The sequence below is a fragment of the Engystomops pustulosus genome, chromosome 7, assembly GCF_040894005.1.
Source record: "Engystomops pustulosus chromosome 7, aEngPut4.maternal, whole genome shotgun sequence".
Lineage (NCBI taxonomy): Eukaryota > Metazoa > Chordata > Amphibia > Anura > Leptodactylidae > Engystomops > Engystomops pustulosus.
In genome coordinates, this window is record NC_092417.1 from 32,099,982 (window position 1) to 32,124,389 (window position 24,408).

The following is a 24,408-nucleotide window of genomic DNA, read 5'->3' on the forward strand; positions in this document are numbered from 1 at the left end:
CCCCCCCCAAAAAAAAAAAATTAAAAAGTTCATTAGGTATTGCTATATATTTACATTATTTTTATGCAGATTCCAGTGTATCAGCGGGGAGGATCAATAATTCCTATGCATACGATGACTGGCAGGTCCACCGGCTGGATGGATAAGTCTCCATATGAGCTGCGTATTGCGCTGGATCGAAAGGTGAATATCCGTGTGAATGACATCATAGCGTAATCGTGTACACAGTCAATTATATTTATGGTGCGGATTCTCTTCTTCGATTGCTTTCATGTACAGGGCGCAGCTGTGGGGGAAGTCTACCTGGATGACGGCCATTCTTTTCAGTACCTCCACCAGCACATGTTCTGCTACAGAAGATTCACCTTCACAAAAAATGTTCTGTACTCAAGGTAAGAGAGGGACCAAAATATTAGTTTTTACACCAGTATATGAGGCTATGGTTATATCACACTTGGGTAATAATAATGGCACAAGTGAGATAGGAAATATCTTCTCTAGTATCTGCTTTGCGAAAGTTTAGAACTTTTGATGTCGCTGGTCGGTACGTGAGAAATGCACCGTGCACTGAATGAATTTCATGAGCCAACCACAGTACAGGCGGTCCCCTACTTAAGAACACCCGACTTACATACGACCCATAGTTACAAACGGACCTCTGGATATTGGTAACTTACTGTACTTTAGTCCTAGGCTACAATCATCAGCTATAACAGTTATCACAGGTGTCTGTAATGAAGCTTTAGTGTTAATATTGATTCTTATGACAACCCAACATTTTTAAAATCCAATTGTCACAGAGACCAAAAAAGTTCTCTCTGGGATTACAATGATAAAAAATACAGTTCCGACTTACATACAAATCCAACTTAAGAACAAACCTGCAGACCCTATCTTGTATGTAACCCGGGGACTGCCTGTAGTAGATTATAGATGGTTTGGGCAGCAGCCCAGGGCCCAAGCCTTCTAGGGGGGCCCATGGCCACTCAAACCAACCATCAAATGTTATACTGAGAAGGACCTTCACCATAATATCCTAGTACATCTGTTCATGCTCTGTACACAAAAGCCGTTTCAGGACCATTGAAGGTCCTCCGCAGGTCCTGAAATCACAAATTGAAGTCAGGCAGAAGGGACACATGCTCTATTCCCCAAGAAGCTGATTCTAGTACCAGATGTAGGAAGTGACTCCAGACTTGTAGGGGCTATAATATACATACAGCCCAGGGTGCGTGGCAGGCTTAATCCGCCCCTGACCAACCACAGAACTGAGGACAGGACTCCTTACATCATAGTTATATATAATGCACAGAGTACGGTGCTTGGTCCATGAGATCCAGCCAGCACAGGTCTGTTTTTCATCAACCGAGCATGGTTGTATGAAAACAGTCTGATGGGACAATAAACTATTGAAGCCATTATAGAGCAGCCTGTCACTTTAAGGGAATCTGTCCCCAGGGACCTCCTTTTCACAGGATGCAGAAGCCCATTATACCTGCAGTGCACATACGTCTTTCTGCTTTCTCTGAGCATTTGCATTACAATATAATTGTGTGTTAAAACTTACCTTGCATCCTGACAAAATCCTCTGTGTAGTCCCAGGGGCTGGACTTTTGTTTAGATGCATTTCAAAAAACAACATGTGACTTGTCTATGACTCCTCAGCTCTCAGCCCCCACCTTTGTACTCCGGTACAGCTCCTCCCAATCCACTGATGTAATTTGACTAGGCTGTGAGCTCTGTGAAGGAGCAGTCAGTGTTGTTTTTTTGAAATGCATCCAAACCAAAGCCCAACCCCTGGGGTTACACAGAGGGTTCTGTCAGGGTGCAAGGTAAGTTATAACACACAATTACACTCACCGGCCACTTTATTAGGTACACCATGCTAGTAACGGGTTGGACCCCCTTTTGCCTTCAGAACTGCCTCAATTCTTCATGGCATAGATTCAACAAGGTGCTGGAAGCATTCCTCAGAGATTTTGGTCCATATTGACATGATGGCATCACACAGTTGCCGCAGATTTGTCGGCTGCACATCCATGATGCGAATCTCCCGTTCCACCACATCCCAAAGATGCTCCATTGGATTGAGATCTGGTGACTGTGGAGGCCATTTGAGAACAGTGACCTCATTGTCATGTTCAAGAAACCAGTCTGAGATGATTCCAGCTTTATGACATGGCGCATTATCCTGCTGAAAGTATCAGATGTTGGCTACATTGTGGTCATAAAGGGATGGAAATGGTCAGCAACAATACTCAGGTAGGCTGTGGCATTGCAACGATGCTCAATTGGTACCAAGGGACCCAAAGAGTGCCAAGAAAATATTCCCCACACCATGACACCACCACCACCAGCCTGACCCGTTGATACAAGGCAGGATGGATCCATGCTTTCATGTTGTTGACGCCAAATTCTGACCCTACCATCCGAATGTCGCAGCAGAAATCGAGACTCATCAGACCAGGCAACGTTTTTCCAATCTTCTACTGTCCAATTTCGATGAGCTTGTGCAAATTGTAGCCTCAGTTTCCTGTTCTTAGCTGAAAGTAGTGGCACCCGGTGTGGTCTTCTGCTGCTGTAGCCCATCTGCCTAAAAGTTCGACGTACTGTGCGTTCAGAGATGCTCTTCTGCCTACCTTGGTTGTAACGGGTGGCGATTTGAGTCACTGTTGCCTTTCTATCAGCTCGAACCAGTCTGCCCATTCTCCTCTGACCTCTGGCATCAACAAGGCATTTCCGCCCACAGAACTGCCGCTCACTGGATGTTGTAATGCAAATGCTTAGAAAAGGCAGAGAGGCCTTTTTGCACTGCAGATGTTGATGGGCTTCTGCAACCTGTCCAAGGAAATGAGGTCTCTGGTGACAGGTTCCCTTTAATGTAATATTTGGGAGGGGTTCAATAGTTCGAGTATCTGTGCAGGGATGGCCACCACTCCATAGATCTCTTATTGCTTAATGCTAGTAATTTACAAAGAACGGGATTGTTTTTTAATGGGTCACCCTCCTAGTCAGGCTACCTGCATACAAACCCAAGTAGCCTGTGAAAATGGGCTTGTCAGCCACAGACTTCACACCTTGCACAGGATGAGAGTCCTTGCATCATACAGAAATATAATGCAAGGACTTCTGTCACCTGGCAGGACCGTGGCACCTATTACATTTCCGATGTTGAAGTCCTTCTGGGAGGGGGGAGTCTTTGCATCATTTTTTTTATTATCCAAAGAATCCTGTTTTGTGCAATGTGTGCCGTTCGTGGGATTGGGCCAATATACGTTCCTGTCTTCACGGGCTGCACACATTCATGTAAAGCCAGTCTCTGTACCCCGAATCAAAGAACATTGTGGTGACAGAGCATCGAGGAGTCCTGTATGGATTGAAAAGGGTGGTTTAATATGCACCAAGATGGTATACAATGCCAAAAGATGCATCATGTCATCATATTAGAGAAATAGATAGGATTAGTAACCCTGCACCAGCATGTAAGAATTAAAGAAAATCTACAATCAAACTCAAGCATGATAAACCGGGGACATTACTCATAGACCCAGGTATCTTATATTTGTTATCCATGGCCTCCCCTTTAAAATCAACTTTTATAATTATCCTAATAAACCAGAAGTGCTATGGGTGTGCTACCAGATTCCCTCTGTGCTGCAGATTCTGAGACTGTTAACATTCCGAAGGAGCGCTTCCCCCCCTACTAATGTGTGCTCACTGCTGCCAAGATTACAGGAAGTTCAGAGGGAGGGGTAGGCTAAGATGTGCTGCAGTGTAACAGCCTGTGAATCAGAGTGCTTCTGAAACACACCCTTCTGGCTCATTAGCATTATTTTAAAAGTTGATTTTAGAAGAAAGGAGGAGGTAGTTCATAACACATATAAGAAGATTACTAAAGTCACTGTGCCTGGATCTAAGAGTAATGTCCCTGGTTTATGATGTTTGACTTTGACGGTAGTTTTCCTTTAACTTATCAATGTGAAATGAAAACTTAATAATTTATTCATATATTTTGCTTTCCACTCTAGTTCTGCTGACAAAGCAGGTTGCTACCCAGTGAGATCCACCCTGGAAAACGTTCATATAATGGGTTTCAAAAAATCACCATCTGAAGTAATTGTGCATCAACCTGGTAAGATATATGATATATGTCATAAACATGGTGGGATTCTTCATATTCGGGTGTATTCTCATGTAGTAAATACACACGTAGATGTTGCTGTCACAAGCAGAAATGTGTCAGGTCTGGATATAGCCCTAAGCACATGATATAAGACTCTGTTTACACTGCTACTAGTTTTCTCCGCATAGAACAATATCCACCCTGAAGAAAGGTGACCATAAATAGGTCATACAGTCATCTACACTTACTAGTTCTAGGGTTTTTGTGAGTTGTAACTTGTGATTTCTGGTCCAAATTGTTCCTGAGTAAGCTGCAGTCTACCCTTCTGCAGACCCAGTTCTACCTGTTTTACCATTACCTAATGCTCACCGCCGGCTATTCTCTCCTCCCTTTATGACTCGACTCTAACCCAGGTTATAATCACTTACCACTTTCTCCAACATTTTTGAAACATTTGCCTCCAAAATTTCTCTCAGGGTAGAATACAGGGTATAGGAAAGCTTCTTGTAGTTCCTGTACTCCCCACCTATGCCCAATTCCATCTACTTGGACATTTATTCCTCTGCTTCCGGCTATTCTCTGACTGTGCCAAAGACCTCACAGCCGATAAGTTACTGTTCTTGCACGTGTGACCATTGAGACCACTGATTGGCTGCAGTGGTCACAGGATCCTTACCAGGGATGATGGAACTGCACCAATGAAAGGAATACCAAAGGTGATTCCCACTATTTCACGACTAACCTGCAGTCAGAGGTGTTCAGTGGTTGAGAATGGAAACCCCTTTTAATATATTATAAGTTAGAGAGGTTTTTCCACAAACAAAAGTTAGGCCCTATAGGATAGGGCCTAACTTGCTGATCAGCTGAGGTCACAGTGATGAGACCCCCACAGATCACAAAAAAGAGGGGTGCGATGGGGTCCCGCGTACCTCAGTCGGACCCTTCGTTGCTCCGTCAGAGTAATGGAGCACACATCCGGGCATGACCGTTCTGCTCCATTACTCTCTATGGAGCTGACGGAAATGGCCGAGCGCAGCGCTCATAGCTCTCTGTCAGCTCCATAGAGATTAATGGAGCAGAACGGTCATGCGCGGTTGTGTGCTCCATTAGTCTGTTGCACATTATGACATCATAATGTGCGCCGGCTGGCAGATCGCGTGGACGCGTCTCTGCTGGCTAATACAGCAACGAGAAGAAAGAAGAGGAGCCGCACCGAGGATTGGGATCTGCGCCGGACATCGGGGACGCCAGAGGGTGAGTATTCAAGTTTTTTTTAATTGACTCGGGTATAAGCCGAGGTGAGGTTTTTCAGCACATTTTTTGTGCTGAAAAACTTGGCTTATACACAAGTATATAAGGGCTTGTTTTTTTTGTGGGAAGAGTTATATTTCTATATGCCACAGTTACCTGGGGTAACCTATAATGTATTGTCCTATTTTATTAATGTTTCTATGGCAATGATCAAACACAATGGGGGTCATTTACTAAGGGCCCGATTCGCGGTTTCCCGGCGTGTTACCCGAATATTTCCGATTTGTGCTGATTTCCCCTGAATTGCCCCGGGATTTTGGCGCACGCGATTGGATTGTGGCGCATCGGCGCTGGCATGCACGCGACGGAAATCGGGGGTGGGGGGGGGTACATTGGCCGAACGGAAACCCGACGGATTCGGAAAAACCGCCGCATTTAAAAAAAAAAAAATCTGTCGCGGAGCTTGCACTTACCTTCACTCAGCCCGGCTTGGTGTATTCCAGTGCATTTCAGGGAACTTCAGCGCAGCAGCGCCACCTGGTGGACGTCGGAGGAACTACCTTAATAAATCCCGGCCGGACCGAATCCACCGCAGAGAACGCGCCGCTGGATCGCGAATGGACCGGGTAAGTAAATCTGCCCCAATAATTCTGCCATTGTTCCATGGATTTAGTTTATACAAAAATCACTATGCGGTATAAACAGCACGATAGCTTTTATACGATTGGCCAAAACTATTACAAGGAAACCCTAATAAACGTGTATATCTATTTTACTGTGTATCTATTATTGCACAGTAAGAACTTCACATAAAAGTAATGTTCACTGCATTATAATTTTACCTATTCATCTACAGAGCTGCGCGAGGGCTTGTATTTTATGAGATGATTTGTAGTTTATATTGGAAGTTTGTACTGCAGAAAACCTACAATGATATCTGTTTTTTGCTTATATTACATCGCAGGGGGAGGGAAGAGAAAGCTGAACTATAGCTACAACAAGGTCCTCTGTGTCCTGAGCCTGGAGAACCTTTCCTTAGACATCTCTGTGGACTGGGAGATTCACATAAAATGATGTTTCCTTCTGTATCGGCAGATATAAGACTTTATGCAGTAGATTTATTTTCCTTTGAATTGGTACATAAGTCAAGTATGTTTTACCAGATGGACTTGACTTTCCTTTTATACCTAAAATATAGACTTGATTAAAAAAAGGGTTTTCCATGAATTACACTTGATCATAGTGGGGGGTGGGTGACACCTGAAAGCTGGCGGCCTTTGTGTCGCTCTAGTGGTCTTGAAGATCGGCCATATTCCTGGGACACCCATTTAAGATTTAATGAGACTTCTTCAATAGGGACAAATAAATCAGTAGACATGTGCAGCACACGGTAAGAAGGAGAGCTGTGATAGTAGTGGAGAGGGTCTGAGGGAACTTAGATTCGGTCTGTTCAGCCACATATAAGATTAGGCAGGGCCAGCAGACAGCAATTTATAGAGTGTGGTGGGGGGTAAACAGATTTATAAGATTTATATGTAGTTTTATATCGTTTTTAGCTTGTATTTTATTAATATTAGTGTCTCCTAGACACTATTGGGGGAGATTTATCAGTGCTTCTAAGCCAGTTTTCGAACATCCATTTTCCCCTGGAAACGCACCCAACACCCTGTTCCTTTTTTTCTTGCCACTTTCTATATGAAGCTTTCAGAGACCAGGTGCCCAAACTACAACAAAAACCCAAAATTATCAACATGGCAATTTAAGCAGTTACTTATTGCTACCTTTTTTTCACAGCTTTCAATCGTATTGGTGTCCTGAGGATTGATAGAGCTGCACAAACAATGTGGATGAGGTGTTATGGGTTATTTAAAGGGAACCTGTCAGCATAATTTGACCTAATAACCCACTACCAGTGTGCTGTCATCCAGCTGAACATATTTCAGATCATGTGTCTTTCATGACCCAGTGCGGTGGCATCATCCAGAAAATCACCTTTGAAGTGAGATGTAAACTGGTTGTATAAAGTCAAGGAGGCGGAGATTGTAACACTGAAGTCAAGCTCTCTCTTCCCCAGAAAGCCCCCATCACTGTAATTAATGGTCCTGCATCCAGAGACATCACTAACCAGATCTTCTGAAGTCTGATGCATGATGCCAATCACAAAGGAGGAGGCGTTCTGAGTTAAACCCTCCGCCTCCTTGACTTTATGCACCCAATTAAAATCTCACTTCTAAATAGATTTCCTAGATGATGCCACCACACTCGACCATGAAGAAACAATTACTAGAAAGCATTACGCTGTTTCACAATATACTGGTTGATGCCAGGTTCCCTTTAATGTCTATACCAGTGATTTTCAACCTTTTTTGAGCCGCGGCACACTTTTTATACTTAGAAAATCCTGGGGCACACCACCAACCAAAATAGCACAAAATGACACTAAAACAGTCATATTATACATATAGTTAATAATATAGATTCTAAATTTATTTTACTCACTCATTGTGAAACCTGGGCCTGTTTCTATAAACACAAAAGGGATATCCTGGCAGGAATGGTGGAAAGACACACACGAAGCTCTTCCTCAACAGCTCTTCTCAGTTTCTCCCTGGTTTTAGTATATGGTGCTGATTATTATGTGGCTCATATACTGCTAAATAAAGGAGTACAATGAGAAGTACTATGGCCAGAGTACAAGTGCCAGCTCAGCATATGTGCTGGTACTTGTAGTACTCCAGCCTCATGACTATAGTATTTCTCATTGTTATATGCAGTATACTGCTGGAGTACTACAAGTACCAGCTCATATGCTGAGTATTCCGCCAACAGTTCATATACTCAGGCAAAAGCTCATATAGTCAGCATTATTGGCGGGCATTACCTTGGCGGTGGGCAAATGCGAGAGTCTCTCCACTCTCAGGATGATGCGCCGGCCTCGGTGACGCCATTTTGTCGCGCGAGGTTCAAAGCTTGTGCATGTGTTATTGTACACGTCTCCTACATTGTAAGAAGCCGTGACTGAGCCAAATTTACTCCAATTTTGATTGGTACCATTTCCTTTTATTAAAAAAAACCCTGCAGATTCTACAAAATGAGTGTTATAAGTTGGAGTGTAATATGGTTTGTGTAATTTTAATAAAACTTGAAGTGTTAATACATACGAGTGTCCAGAGCTTTCTTTTCTGTATTCATGGCAACGTACAATGTAATTTTACATGTCTAATCATCCACAAAATCTTAAATTGCCAGAAAAATACCCCACTGCAGGCCCAGTTTCTATTTACTTTATCTATGTACAGTCTGCTCTTTCTGCTCTATACTATGCTGCTAGTAGATTGGATCGCATTTCCACAGTTAGAGGTTTTCTTTCAACTATGTGACCCGGATATGCACTTTCTTACAACCTGATATTCAATAAAAACGTCACGCTCAATAGTTAGACGCCTCCCGGCTTGTTTGTCGTTCCTGCTTAGCAGCTTGTGTTATTTTCACTTACCGTAAACCCGTAAACTGTTTTTCCTTCTGGGAAAGTAAATTCCTCATTTGTACTACAGCAAAAAAAAAAAAAGACTTCATTCACTTCCTTATTCTATCCTTGACTTTGGTAAAATTCAGATAATACAGAACGCTTGGTAGGGGAAAGTAGAGTTTTAGAAAACTTTCACATAAATGGGGAGAATAAATTTCCATTCCGGTCGTGCTACTGTGTGTAACCCAAGGGGGCTCATTTACTAGGGGTCGCACTGCTCACTTTTGTCAGACTGTGCACCTTTTTTGGGGATTGAATGGCTTGGACAGGTATTTAACAGGTATCTGTGCTGGCATTTTGTCGCCCGCAGTCGCGACACAAGTTGGGGGGGAGGGGCGTGACATCGGACGATCCGACTGATTCGGTCTGAGCGCGGGATTTAAGATTCAAATTGTGTCACAAGACAATGCACTTACATGCACCAGGAAGAAGAAGGTGAACTCCGGTGGACCGGAGCAGGGAAGCGACACATGCAGGATATCGGGCCCACGAGTGAAGAGTGCATTATCTTCGGACAATGCACTTTCTGTGAACTCCGCGGGACCGGGTAAGTAAGGTGTATGAAGGTATGATTTCAGGAGTCCCCAAATGTGTACAACATCTTTCAGATATACTCTAAAAATCTTGGGGCAAATCCTTTGGTAGAAGATGTTACATTTTATGGTTTTGAAATAGGATGTCCATATACTTTTTCCCAGGGGCATAACTAGAAGAGGAAGGGCCCCATAGTAGACTTCTGAATGGGACCCTTACCCCCTCAGAAAATATATACATATTTGTATATTCACACATCTATACACTGATATATACACTTATATGTTATATACATACTATGCTGTACAATGTGCAGACTAATATGTATAGAAGGGTGCACATCCTCCATTCTTCAGTGGATCAGGTCAGATGCCAGCGCCCCTTTACCCCGTGGGCCCATTAGCAGCTGCTATGCTTGCTACCATTGTAGTTACGCCCCTACTTTTACCCATGGTGGTTAGAGGTTGAATATTATGGTCATAATTTCCCAATTATCTGAACATGGTTTGTAGAGAAACAGTCCCCTCTAGGAAGAAGATTATATTCTGAATTTCACTGATGATTGCTTCCTCCTCCAATACTGATGACAGTAAAGGAAATTTACCATCAAAATTCATCATGATAAACCATAGACGCTTGCTCATCGATTCAGGCACGGTGACTGTGGTAATCTTCTTATATTTGTTATCCATTATCATTTTAAAATTATGCTAATGAGCCAGCAGGGCGCTCGGGGGGAGGGAGGTTACCAGAGTCCCTGCCTTCTGTAGGTTCACTCTGTGTTATGAGCACTTCCTTCACCCACTGTGTGAAACAATTACCCTGTATCTTCCATGTCCGTAGTGTCTTCCACAAGTTTCTATAAAAGGACGATCGCCTTGTTTTGTCAATGTCCAAACTACCAGTGCCTGTCGTAATTCAGGGAGAACTGGAGTTCAGAACTCTATCAAGTATTTGGTGCATTGCTAGGGGTTCAGCCATGAGGAGTGTAGTTGGGTCAAGACCTGCGCCCATGATCAGTGCAGATCCCACCTCAGCTTAGCCAAATGGAGAGTTAGGCATACGTGCATGGTTACTCTTTTGAGTACCAAACATTGCAGAGGCTATACATTTAGTTATATTAATATCTCCCATAGGCTTGCATAGAAAGCAGCTGTGCAAATGGGGAACCATTGAGGTTTATGGGAACACCAGTAATAGTCAAATGTGTATGCTCGGCTATTCTATGCACTCCAATAGACATGAGCGGAGTGTTGCAAGTTCTCCATTTGAAAAGGTCAGTGGTGATCCGTGGTGGACCCGGTGATCAGTCATTTCATCACTTTTTTTTACCACGGTTTGTGATTCTGCCTGTATTTTAAACAAATAAAAATCACGTCATCTCGTAGTGAAGTCACATGCTCTGTTGGCCATCACTAAACAATGGCTTGTTTGCTCACCTGTCAAAGAGTGAAAGATTGGTAGATGCTCACTTTACCGTGGTGAAGTCAAGCCTTGTATAAGCAGAGATGAATCACGCCAAAAGGTTACGAGGTTCAGTGTATTGTACGAGAGAGGTAAACGATGGTTCTCTACAAAATGCAGAGAAACGCGATGTTTGCCTCATGAGGTGGTGAAGGCCATGTGCAAACACCAGCACGGTCAGCCTGATGCCAATGGTTTTCATGCCCACCCCATGACCAAGACCAACATCTGCATAGAGCTTGTACAATCTCCATGTTTTAATGGGTTTCCCCCCATTATCCTATCAAAATTCCATGGTGGGTGTCAGGGGATGAGCTTATAAAAGACATCCATTGACTGACTGCGCTCCAACTTTCCAACCTGACGGATCACATTTATGTCAGACATCCATCTGCCACCAAGAACAATTCACCAAACATTTCCAATTCTAAAAATGATTCGATGGACTACTATCCATCTATGCCCCAAGTTATTCCCAAGTTGCCTCATGTTATCCCCTCAGTACTGGATAGGGTATAACAATATGAAGGATGGGGTAACCACTACTAGGACCCTCGCCAATCACAAGAACGGAGATCCTCTTCCCCCTAATTAGTAGAGCGGTTGAGTGTTAATAAGACCCCTGTTCCTGTGATCAGTGTCGGTTCCAGCACTCAGACCTCTACAGTGGATAGGGGATAACAAACTTGGGGAAATACTTGGGGGTTTTTCGGCTAATTTCTCGCTCTCCAACTTCAAAAATCCATAACTTTTTCATTTTTCCGTGTACAGACCTGTGTGAGGGCTTATTTTGTGTGTAACAAATTTTACTTTCCCGTAATGTTATTTATTTTAACATGCCGTGTACTGCGAAGCTGAAAAAAAATTCCAAATGTGGAAAAATTGAAAAAAAAAACGCACGTGCGTCACGTTCTTGTGGGCTCAGTTTTTACGACTTTCACTCTTCGCTCCAAATAACACGCCTACTTTATTCTTTGGTTCGGTGCGATCGCGGTGATACCAAATTTATATAGGTTTTATTGTGTTTTAATACATTTTCAAAAATTAAACGAATGTGTACAAAAAAGAAAAAAAAAATTTTCCCTCTTCTGACGCTAATAACTTTTTCATACTTTGGTGCACGGAGATGTGTGAGGGGTCATTTTTTCAAAATGAGGCAACGTTTTAATTGCTATCATTTTGAGGTCTGTGCGACATTTTGATCATTTTTTATTTCATTTTTTATGTTATGTAAAAAGGTGTAAAAGTCGCATTTCGGACATTTGGGCGACATTTCCCGCCTCGGAGGTCACCGCCGGCCGCGGGACGCGGCGATACCTAATGTGTCTGTGATTTTTACTGTTTATTATGTTTTATATCCGTTCTAGGGAAAGGGGGGTGATTTGAAGTTAATATTTTATACATTTTTTTTATTTTTTAAACTTTTTTTTTCACTATTTCTTAGACCATCTAGGATACATTAACCCTAGATGGTCAGATCGCTGCTACCATATACTGCAATACTTCTGTATTGCAATATATGCCACTTTTGCAGCTCATTCATTACAATGAGCCACTGGCTCATTGTAACGAATCTGCAGAAGCCATATAGCCTCGTGTCAAAAGACGCGGCCGGCGACTTTGCCGGCGGCAATCACGTGGTTAGCGGTGGGGGTTTTCTGCAAAATGCAAAAACCCCCACCTTTGTATGAAGAGGACTCAGCCCGTGAGCCCTCTTCATACATCCCTTATAGAGCGTTAAGGGGTTAAGTGAAATCTACCATGCGGGATCTTCTTTTTGAGAAATTTCTCATAGTAGATTCCCCGTCCAGACAGAAGCTGCTTCCTTTTTTCACTAATACAGCGAATTAGTGAAGAAATAAAGTTTAATACTTCAATATGCAAATCCAGGGGCGTGATGTAGCCTGAGACAGTTCTGGGGTGAAGGCTACTCCATGCTCCCAGTAGCCATTACTAACCCACCTCTATCTGCTACAGCCCGTCCCCGGCATCCTTTGAGCTCTGCGCAAGCACTGTAGCCCAACAAATGGGAGCTACTGCACATGCGCAGAGCTCCCTAGCAGCAGGGGCATTGCTGGCAGCTTGTACAAAGCTCAATTGATGGTGGAACAGGAACAGGGTCAGTAGTGGCCTTCACCCCCAGAGCCTTCTCAGGCTACTCCACACCCCCAGTAGCCTTAGAAATGGTCAGGAACCAGAGGTAGTGGACCCACTGGACCGCCACGGACGATGACATGAGCCAACACCTGGGAGTCTAAGTGGTATCCAGTTTTCACCAGAGCCCACCGCAAAGTGGGTTGGACTTGTTGCGGCGTGGTACCAGCAGGTAGTTCCACAGGCACGATGGCGGTCAAGGCGAGGTACACAGACGTTGAGCAGAATTGTAGTCGGGGACAGGCAGGAGGTCAGGACTGGCAGCACAGGATAAGAGTCGGGAAGCGGAAGGTCAGGGCAGACAGCAAAGGAGCGTAGTCAGGAACAGAAACCAGGGTGACAACAGGGATTCAGAACACGAGCACAGGGCATCAGAAACAAAGCTTTCTCAAAGGTACAAGGCACAAAAATCCAGCGGGTTGTGTAGGGAGAGGCTGGCTTATAAAGGATTCTTTAATTTTTCGGGAGCCGACGCATGCGTGCCCTAGGAGAAGGGGACGCGTGTGCCTGACCGCCGGAGCAGAGGCAGGAACATGGATAGGCACGGAAGATGGCGGGGGTCCTGGGCAGTGGAGAGGGGCACAGGTTCGCTTGTGACCCGGGACGTGAGTCGCAGGAACACCTGTGACAGAAATTGATTCGCATATTGAAGCATAAAACTTTATTTCTGCAGCAGCTGCATCCCCGGATTAGTGAGGAACGGGATGCAGAAATGGGGTTCCCCATCAAAGATTTTTGATGATCTCTGAGCACTGAAATACTGGCTCTATAACTATGTAATAATGCTTCTTGGGTTAACATAGGGAACATGTCACTGCATAGGAAAATAAAGAAACCACAATCCAGTATAAAGTGTTTGGTTACTTTATTTACCATTTTCCAGATTTGTACCCCCATTAAACTACCGGCCCCATTAGGTAGGGTATTAAATATCCATTTTAGAAATCCCTTCTTTTATTTGAAATCTCTCTTGTTTACCTATAAAAGATCCTCCTCCAAAGTCATGTGAAAATAAGCAGAGAAGAGTCATAGATGGGACAAGTTTAGAGGCTGCAAGGGGAGGGTCACTTTAGAAGCTCCCATCTTCTCTTCTATAGGACCTAGAAACATGCAATGCCATCTGTCAGATAGAACTAGATGTGTTGTTCTGTAATCCACAGAAACGGTGATACAGGCAGTAAAAAGCAGAGTTGGATTTGTGAGCTCTAATTAATACCCAATTCCACCTTTTCTTGAAGTGTCTATCTCTTATTCCGTATACAAGATGTTTCTAGGTCCTATAGAACCAAAATAAAGGGTTTCTGAAGCAACACTCCTGCAGCCAATAAACTTGACTTAACTCAGGTAAACATGACTCTTCTTTGCCCATCTATAGGACATGTCATACCATACAGCGGGCAAACATACGTTCGTGTAAATGTAGCCTTACACTGTGGTAATCTTCTGATATTTGTTATCCATGGCCTCCTTCCTTTAAAAATCAACATTCAAAATTATGCTAATGGACCCGGAAGGGCTTTGTAGGCATTATCAGAAACCCTCGGTGCTGCAGATTCACAGGCTGTTACAATGAGCCGAACCCAACACCCTGCTCTCTCCCTCCTCCCTCTGCCATTGTAATCTAGGAGCAGCAGGAACTGCAGTGGGAGGGGAGACCTGTTCATTGTAACAGTCTGTGAAGCTACAGCACAGAGGGGCTCTGGTAATGCCCCAAGAGCATAATTTTTAAAGTCAACTTTAGAAGGCAGGAGGCCATGGATAACAAATATAAGAAGGTCACGGTGCCTGAATTTATGAATAGGTGTCTCTGGTTTATCCATAATGGATTTTGATTGTAAATGTTTTTGTTGTTGTTAAATCTGGTGAAAGGTTCCCTTTAAGTGCTAGCCATAGACCTGGCACGTCCCATTCCACATTTTTAACCGACATATCAATTTCTATACACATTGTGGTACACGCCTACAATTTTGGGTTCCTTTTGCAGAGGTGAGGAGCCACAGACTAGCAACAGCTGCTGCCGAACCTGAAGCGCAACTACACGCGGGAGTCGCAACAAGCGCTTGTGTTTATGTGTTGCCTGTATGTTTTACAGTGACATGAATACTGGCAATAGATCAATGTCTGCCTTTATGTAAGCAGGTAAAAATAAACTTCAGTCCACACCTATAAGTGGTGTGTACAAACATATGCCGCTTTATAATGACTACATCGCAGACCTCAACGTCTATGCTGTTGTTACATACTGCTTTGTCCTTACAACTGACAGCATAGCTGATTGCTTCATTGTTATATGGCGGTTTTATTTTTTTTAATGCTTTTTCCTGGTACAGTATGTTATATTATGTATTGTATGTAAATCACCGTACTGGAGGTAATTTGTTAAGACAGATTCATACACTGTTCTTTATTTCCTGTTCTAGATCCTAGTGTAAATTCTAGTAATTTGTCAAGTTGCTGTAGGCCAGTGGTGGCGAACCTATGGCACAGGTGCCAGACTGGGCACGCAGAGCCCTCTCTGCTGGCATGCACACCATCGTCCTCCACTGTGTGCGTTTTATTAATGAATGGAGCTCCGGCATGTAGCAGCAGCTTGTGGTCTGGCCGGAGCTCCAGTGATTCTCTGGGCATCGGAGTGGAAGTGCAGAGAGCACTCTCTGCTCTGCTACACACAGCAGCCCTCCGGAGACCAGCTTCCCTGTACAGGCTGTAGCTGACCTGTTCTGATGGGTCACTGTCTCCATATTTTCTCCCTCCTCCTGAATGACCTTTAGCCCAGGAAGAAGAGACGGCATGCTAGGAGTGTAAAGCACTCAGGCAGCTGTCTGCCTAATGAAGATAAGAGGATGCAGTTCCTCACTATGGGAGGGGAGGTCAGGTACTCTATTATAAGCAGCAACTAAAGTATTAAACAGTTGCCTTTAGTGTTTTAGTGTGCCCTCCACCCCACAACACCCACTTTGCCCCAGAGAGATCTTGCCAAACAGGATTCCCCAATTCCCTAAGTGCCCTGCTAGTTTGTTTTATTTTACCAGATTTGACTTAGGCCCCTTTCACACTTGCGTTTTTCACGCGCGTGCTTTTGACGCGCAGAACTTGCATTGCACCCTGACGCATTGTAACCAATGGGTCTTTTCAGACATTTTTTTTCACGCACCCACGCGCATTTTTTTTAACGCGCGTTTAAATCTCAGCATGCTCTACTTTTGCAAGTCACACGCATGAAAAATGCACCATACAAGTCTATAGAGACGCATCAAATACACATCGCACTCTGAGACACATGCAAGTGCAATGCGTTTTTCACGCATCAATTGCCATAGAAAAGATAGAACTCAGTCCTGAGTCCACGCATTGAAATTGCATTGAAAATGCGCGTGCAAAACTGAGACACTGAACAAACTCTGACTGAAAACTGATTGAACTCTGATGCAAAATGTGCGTTTTTCACTGACCAAACCCTGATCGCTCCCTGATCAAACTCTGACGTGATCTGCAACGCAAGTGTGGAAGGGGCCTATGACCTCATTTTCTTGTCACATTCAGTCCCTGCCCCTGTTTCCCTCTCTCACTGCTCCCCTGCAGCGCTGCTTTCACCTACTATATCTCCTAAATTAAACCTAAATTCTTGTGATCGAGAATAATCACCGCATGTTTGACATGTTAACAATGGAAAACATGTGGTGTTCATTCATGGATGGTAGTGTTGAGGGCATGTTCACACCTAGCAGTAACGCATGTGTTTGTTAATGCTGCGTTAACACATGCATTACTGCATGCGTTTTGTAAATGCATTGTTAACAGCTATGCAAATCTCCACTTCTCAGCTGTTCTGATGCATTTGAAAACGCATGTGTTATTGCCACAATTGAACACACTCTGAGGTCTAATGGTGCAGTCACATGTACAGCTTTGATTTAGTTTAGAAACATTATTCCATATCTTCACTATATGGCACAAATATTTATAACTATATGGCGATAATGTTCAATATTAGCAATAAAATCAATTATTGTATGGTGGTAATATTAAGCATGATGCTATTTATGTTGTTGTAATAGTGGTGGTAAACATGTGGCAGTATTATTTGGCCCTTATGTAGGTAATATTGGTCTAAATTACCATGTTGGCACTTTGCGGTAGATAAGTGGGTTTTGGCTTGCAGTTTGGGCACTCGATCTCTAAGGGCGCATTCACACGTTGCGTTTTGGTTGCGTTTTCATTGCGTTTGAAACGCATATACAACAGCTGATGTGAGCTAATTTGCCTAATTACATTACCGTTTACGCCTGTAAACGCAATGTTAACGCATGTGTTAACAAAACGCATGCGATAACGCTTTGTTAACGTGTGTGTTAACATCGCGTTTACGATGCGTTTTGTAAACGGAAACGTTAACAATGATGGAATTAGGCAAATCACCTCTCCTCAGCTGTTGTATATGCGTTTCAGACGCAATGAAAACGCAGGTCAAAACGCAACGTGTGAACGCGCCCTAAAAGGTTTGCCATCACTGCTGTAGGCCATGCCCCTCCATCCAAGAAGGGAGCAGAATAATAAAAAGTGAAAATATTTTGAGCAAAAATATTAAAGTTTTTAATCTTCTCATCACTGTATTTCAAATACTGCCACTGAAGTCAAAAGTGTGATGAGGTCTTTTTTCTGATAGTTAGCCTGCATTTAACCATAACTTGAGTTTTATATTATAATCAGCCAAAAATGGTGAGACACGGGGTCCCAAGTGTAGACTGCATCTGTTAAAGGGAACCTGTCATCAGAAATTGACCTAATAAACCACTACCAGTATGTTGTCTGGCAGCGTTAAACCTTCCAGAAGATGTGTCTTTCATGGCCCTACATGGTTCCATCATCCATAAAATCAACTTTGAAGTTAGATGTAAATTGGTTGTATAAAGTCAAGCAGGAGGAGAGTTTGACATGGAAGTCTGAACGCCTCCTCCTCTGTGATTGACATCATGCAACAGACTTCAGAAGATCTGCTTAGTGATGTCTCTAGATGCAGGACCATCAGTTACAGTGAAGGTGGCATTCTGAGGAAAAGAGAGCTTGACTTCAGTTTTAAAATCTCCGCCTCCTTGACTGTATACAACCAATTTATACTCACTTCAAAGTTGATTTCCTGGATGATGTTACCACACAGGATCATGAAAGAAACCTGATCTAGAAGCTATTCAGCTGCTTTAAAACATACTTCAATCAGCAATTTCTACTGACAGGTTCCCTTTAAAGGGGTTTTCCCAAGAAGCAAGTTAGGCCTCATCCACAGGACAAGTACCGTATTTTCCGGGCCATTAGGCGCACCGGAATATAAGGCGCATCAGTCCGATGCACCTTATATATGTAATAATTCCATATATAAGGCGCATCGGACTATAAGGCGCAGGGTCCGGGGGCGTGGCGGAGGTCCGGGGGCGGAGCGGAGAAGAGACGCGACGCCGAGACAAAGACGAGACCCGACGAGACGCGGCAACGCGGGGAAGGTGAGGGGGAGGTGGAGGAGGGCAGCGGACCATACTTACATAGGTCCCCGCTACCGGAGACAGCAGATCTCCAGCGGGAACTGCAGACCGACGCGGCAGAAGTTGTTCGTGCCGCGTGGTCTGCAGTTCCCGCTGGAGATCTGCTGTCTCCGGTAGCGGGGACCTATGTAAGTAGGGTCCGCTGCCCTGCGCCATACATAGGGCGCACCGGACTATAAGGCGCACTTTGGATTTCCAAGGAAATCCAAGGCTTTTATGTGCGCCTTATAGTCCGGAAAATACGGTAACCCAGAAGGATCCTTCTACTGGATTTGTCGTCATCCACTCTTTTGAGGGCACTGGCGATGATGGATAATCTGCTGAGCGGCCTTGAGACATGTAGACAACATCTAGTAACACTGAGACCACTACATAAAGTGCGGTAGATGGTGAGGTCATAACACTCACACTCCTATCTGGCCTAACTTTCTGTATACCGAAATAAAATAAAGTGCCAAAATTCACGCAGTAGACATCCAGCGCATCACTAAGCTAAAACTATTTGACCAACTGTGAGAGGAGTCCTCACTACCTTATTCAGGCTTTTACTAGTTCCTTCAAATCTGCCATGAAATATCTTCACAGAACCGGGTTAGACTGACTGAAAAAGCTGCTAACTTTAATATGGTGACACCAAAGGAGTTATTTCTTTAAAATTATGCAGGCTCCAGGCTCAATTAACATCTATAGAGGCTGGAGCCCCTCAGGCTCATTTACATTATTTGTAAAACCTTTCCTTTTTTAAAAACCAGGGCATAAGAAGTTAATAGAAGAGCGGATCCTGTAAGATGGGGCACACACCAGCATGTATGTGTGTTTGGTTTACAATCCTTTGCCCTAGTGTTACCGTATTTTTATTTAAAAAAGGTTTATAATTTTAATTTAATAGATTCTAGTACCTCTTGCCATTATCTCCTTAGTCAAGGGCAGATTCACATCAAGTCCATGGTGGCTAAGTGAGTAGCACATCTGCCTTGCAGCGCTGGGGTCCTAGGTTCAAATCCCACCCAGGTCAACATCTGCAAATAGTTTGAATGTTCTCTCTGTGTTTGCGTGGGTTTCCTCCGGGTCCTCCCACACTCCAAAACATACTGGTAGGTTGATTAGATTGTGAGCCCCATGGGGACAGGGACCAATTTGGCAAAGCTCTGTGCAGCGCTACGTAATCTGTGTGCGCTATATAAATAAAGACTTATTATTATTATTATAAGTGTACTACTCACTATGTGATCTAGCTTTACAGACTGTTACACTGTTTTACCCTCCTGCCTACTTCCTCAGCGCTCGAGCAGTGAGCACTTCCTACTCAATGCATAGCAGGGGGGAGGGTGAGACAATGTAACAGTCTGTAAAGCCAGATCACAGAGGGGCTATAGTAGACCCTCAGGCTCATTAACATAATCGCGACGCCTGGATCTATGAGTAGTGTTACTGGATTATCATGATGGATTTTGGTGGCAGTTTTCCTTTAATAATCCCGGATACGATCATATAATTAGGCAGCAGAGAGCACAATTTACTTAGTTTTTTTTATGGCTCTTCTATCAGATAGCTAGTGTACAGGGTGTGTTTAATAGATAAAAACAGTAACAAAAACTATACCTACAGGCTCCAGGATAACAGCTTAGCCGAGGATTGTATGACAACAATTAGTGCTTATCTTGTGACACATCCCTGTATACATTAATGTCATGCTGATGGAAACCTACAGTGTGAGGCTACATTTAGGGCCTGGTGGAGAACGGAGAGGGAGTGAGCAATCCTCACCCCTCCTCCACCAGAGGTGTGGCAGTGCCACAAATCTGCCCAAGTATAGGACACGTGAGACCCTGTGTGCTCACCGCACCCTGACCAAATGACATAGACCTCAACGGGGCCCTGATATGGCTGCAAATTGTGTGGCCAAATCACAGCCCCCATTACTATTGTGTGAATGTGGCCTGAGTCGGTGGATCCTTACCACTAATTATAAATCTGAAGCAACTTTTTATTTTTTTTCATTCACTAAACTTCATATCTACTAAGCCTTCTATAATAAAGAGATTAGATACACTTCATCCAGGAAGACACTGCACAGCTAGGTGAAGTTCGTGGGGCAGATTATAAGCGCTTGTACCCCAGTTTTCTGGCATACAAGCCCTAAAATAGCCAAATTGCTGTGGGGAGGGCATTAAGGTGGCTATAGTGCAATTCTGCCCCGCAGTGCACCTGGCTACTGAATATTTCAGTATGATAAATGTATATACCGCATTGCTTTGAGCCTTATCGCTGTCCTAGTAGTCATGTGCAACATGTGGAATGTTTATTACTTTATCGCACTTTGGATATTGAACTCTGGACGCTAAGCTAACATGCAGACACATACAATGCAATCAGAAAGTCTTCAGACTCACTTTTTTTCACATTTTGCTATGTACTTAAATAAAAAATAGTTTCCTCCATTATTTTGCCCTTAAAATCCCAATAACGAGATTAAAAAAAGCATTTAAAGATATTGGCTTACTTATTGAAAAGGGAAATCTCACATACTGTATTGACATAAGTATTCAGGGCCTTTAGGGCTAATGCAGACAGACATGTGCAGCGGATATGGGCCTCTATGTGGGTCGAGCCCCACGGACTGCGAACCTTCCAAAGGACGGAAGTCCTCGAATTATATTGAAATATAATGCAAGAACTTCTCTGCTGTTGGACTGCAGCATCAGCACAGTATTAACTGTTACATTGCCAGAGAAGTTGTTGCAGCATATTTTAAAATAATCCAAGGACTTCCGTGCTCTGCAAGGTGTACAGTACATGGGGCCAGGCTGACACACAGGCCAATATGCACGGACAGTGGATGAGCCTCCAGTTTTCTTGCGTATGACAGCACAAGTTTTGCATACCTAAATGTGGGAGACATTCCTGCAAATAAAATGGCCGCAGATGGAGGGTCATGTGGTCTCTATCTGCCCATGAGCAGTCGCCATGCCAGGACCTTCATCTTATATTCATGAATACTATCATAAGGTCCTGGAAAAGTTTGCTAATTATGGCTTCCTTGTAGGCATTGTAGAGACTTATAGCCATTGACTTTACACTAGGGCAGAGATGGCGAACCTTTTAGAGACTGAGTGCCCAAACTAAAACCAAAATCCACTTATTTACCGTGAAGTGCCAACGTGGCATTTTAAGCAGTAACTTATTGCTACCTGTTGTTCCACACCTTTCAATTGTATCGGCCGCCTAATGCCACTAATACAGTTGAAAGAAAGAGGGCAAATAGCTTCTCTCCAGGGTCTCACTGTACAGGAAGAATGGTGGTTCTAGCAGGATGACCTCCAAAGATAATGCAGTTCTGTCAACACCTTCTCACTTTTCCCGCAGTTCCAAACAGCCAATGAAGTGTCGCTTTAAAATAGTGCTGAGAGCAGCAGGAAGATTTGGTGGATATGGTCCTGTTTGGTGAACTTTGTCCTGCAGTGATGGCCTGAGTGCCCACAGAAAGTGCTCCGAGTGCCACCTCTGGCACCCGTGCCATAGGTTCGCCACCACTGCACTAGGGGATTCCTGGAAAATATGCAAAAAAGTTTTCCTTAACGGGATAAGGAAAACAATGCTACTTTTCTACCTTGTGAGGAAGCCCCCCCTAACATCATATATGACTGTTAGGAAGTCTAATGACATGATGCAGGATTAAAACCAAACCAGTATATCTATTCCACAAGGAGCAGATTCCCAGAATGTAAGGCAGAGGGGCTATGGTAACTCCTCATGCTCATCAGAGTAACTTTAAAAGTTGACGTTAGAAGGAAGGAGGCCATGGATAACAAATATAGGAAGATTACTACAGTCACAGTGCCTGGATCTATGACCTGCCTAAACGGAACATAATGGATGACATAAAATGTGCATTGATGTCAATGGGATTTTTAATTGATACTTTACTCTTTACCTTTTTTTTTTTTTTAACAGGGGTAAGGAAGTGAAGTTGGAACAGTAGTGTGAACATAGTCTTAGTTGTATTGCAGTATACTGTAATCATACCTCCTAGGGTTCAAACATCTTGGGGACCTGAAAGAATAATATGTAAAAAAAAAAAATTAAAAAGTCTGAAAAAAACAAATACAATCATATACATGTTAGGTATTATGCAACATGTTAGGTATTCTGCATATGCAACACCCCTGCCAATACATGGGCAGAGGAGTAGTTGTGAACAGTGCCCTCTTCGGGTAAGGAGCTGTCAGAGGGAGTCATGAACCCTCTAGAACAGGGGTCCCCAAACTATGGCCCGCGGACCATTTCAAAACGGCCTCCGTCGCTTGGAGCGCTGGAAAAATTGTGGCGGCCGTGGGCCCAATATAACATAATTATCAGGGGCAGCATAGGAAATAATTAGTTATGAGGGGCAGCTTAGGAAATAATTAATTATGAGGGGCAGCATAGGAAATAATTAATGGTGTTGGGCAACATAGGAAATAATGGTGGGGGGGCATAGGAAATAATTAATTATGAGGGGCAGTCTAGTAATTAATGGAGGGAAGCATTATTCAATAATTAATGAAGAGGGGTCCCAGTATATTTAATAATGAATTGACCTAATTAATTAATTGGGCCAATATATAATAATAATAATAGTTCACCAGGGTGTGCAGTATATTAAATAATTAATTGAGGGGGGGGCCCAGTGTATTACAGATACGGTCACATGTACCGCTATTTATTTTTAAGCTTTAGTCTGGCCCTCCAACGGTCTGAGAGGGACAGTGAACGCCCCCCTATGTAAAAAGTTTGGGGACCCCTGCTCTAGAAGGTTCTAGCACTGAGTCTTTAGGTAATTAGCAGCTGTAGATCCTGCCTGAACAGGGGTGTGATTTGTCAGTCAATTGTATTGCACCATGTACACTGGAGTGTGATCTGAGAGTAAACCACTACCTGACCAGGGTAATAAAACCCCCTGGACAGGGAGGGGCTAATCCTCTTTACCACCAGCTTTCCCTCAAGAGCGCTTCCTGTCATATAGCTGGGCTAACCCTTAGCTAATCCCAGGACAAGAGTCAGGAGACTTAAAGAGGACCTACCACCACGATTCTACCTATAAAAGGTAGAAGGGGTGGTAGGTGGATGAATGGGACGTGAGGATAGCTCTTTTTTGGGCTAATCCTCACGTCCCGGCTATACTTTTGTAAACTTTATTGCTTGTATATGCTAATTTTCTTAAGCAGCTACTGGGGCGTGGAGTAGCCGGACATGAGGCTACTAGTCGCGGCTACTCCACGCCCCATTAGCCTCGTTCCTCCGCCTACCAGGTAATCTTCGCCGCACATCCCCCCTTGCGCAAATGATTCATCAAAATACAAAATGATAATCCTAAGCCGTGAATGTGAAGTCGATTTATCATCTGGACTGAACAGTGAAAACTGTCAGAATATTAAACAGTGTCCCTATAAAGTACAATCTGTCCCGCAGAAAACAAGTCCTCATGTGGCTTTGTAAATTGAAAAATCAAACAGATACGGCTTGTTGCATGGGGGAAGTAAAAACCGAAATGCTAAAACCAAGTCCTGCAGCTAAAGTCACAAAACGCTTTCCCTATTTTACCTCACAAATATGATTTTCAATACATTATAAGCTTGCTACACAAAAATACAACTAGTCCCTCAAAAAAACAAGCGCTGGTGACAACTGAACAATAAAAAAAAACCTCTTTCCTGACAGGGTTACAGGTATGTAGTATGATAAGCTGGCTGACAAGCCGCTACATACGGACTGTTGTAGTTTCCCGCCCAGCAACAAAGTCATTTCTCCTTCCCTGACAGGAAAGTATGTGACCT

At 43.6% G+C, this 24,408-nt stretch overlaps 1 protein-coding gene and 1 long non-coding RNA gene across 6 annotated transcripts in view; one reads left to right on the forward strand and one right to left on the reverse strand.

Annotated features, from left to right (window-relative positions):
* GANC (glucosidase alpha, neutral C) overlaps positions 1–8,757 on the forward strand; it is a 65,195-nt gene extending 56,438 nt beyond the window's left edge. For all 5 annotated transcript variants that reach the window (XM_072115369.1, XM_072115367.1, XM_072115365.1 and 2 more), the window contains exons 22-25: positions 70–183; positions 280–392; positions 4,029–4,132; positions 6,339–8,757. In XM_072115369.1, the coding sequence (XP_071971470.1) occupies positions 70–183; positions 280–392; positions 4,029–4,132; positions 6,339–6,448 (441 nt within the window). In that variant the 3' untranslated portion in view covers positions 6,449–8,757. The remainder of the gene's footprint in view (positions 1–69; positions 184–279; positions 393–4,028; positions 4,133–6,338) is intronic.
* LOC140069544 (uncharacterized) lies at positions 5–24,408 on the reverse strand. The gene is made up of 4 exons (XR_011848800.1): positions 24,341–24,408; positions 22,619–22,645; positions 8,871–8,922; positions 5–381 (listed from the first exon to the last, which is right to left on the reverse strand). It is a non-coding gene; the product is annotated as an uncharacterized lncRNA (long non-coding RNA).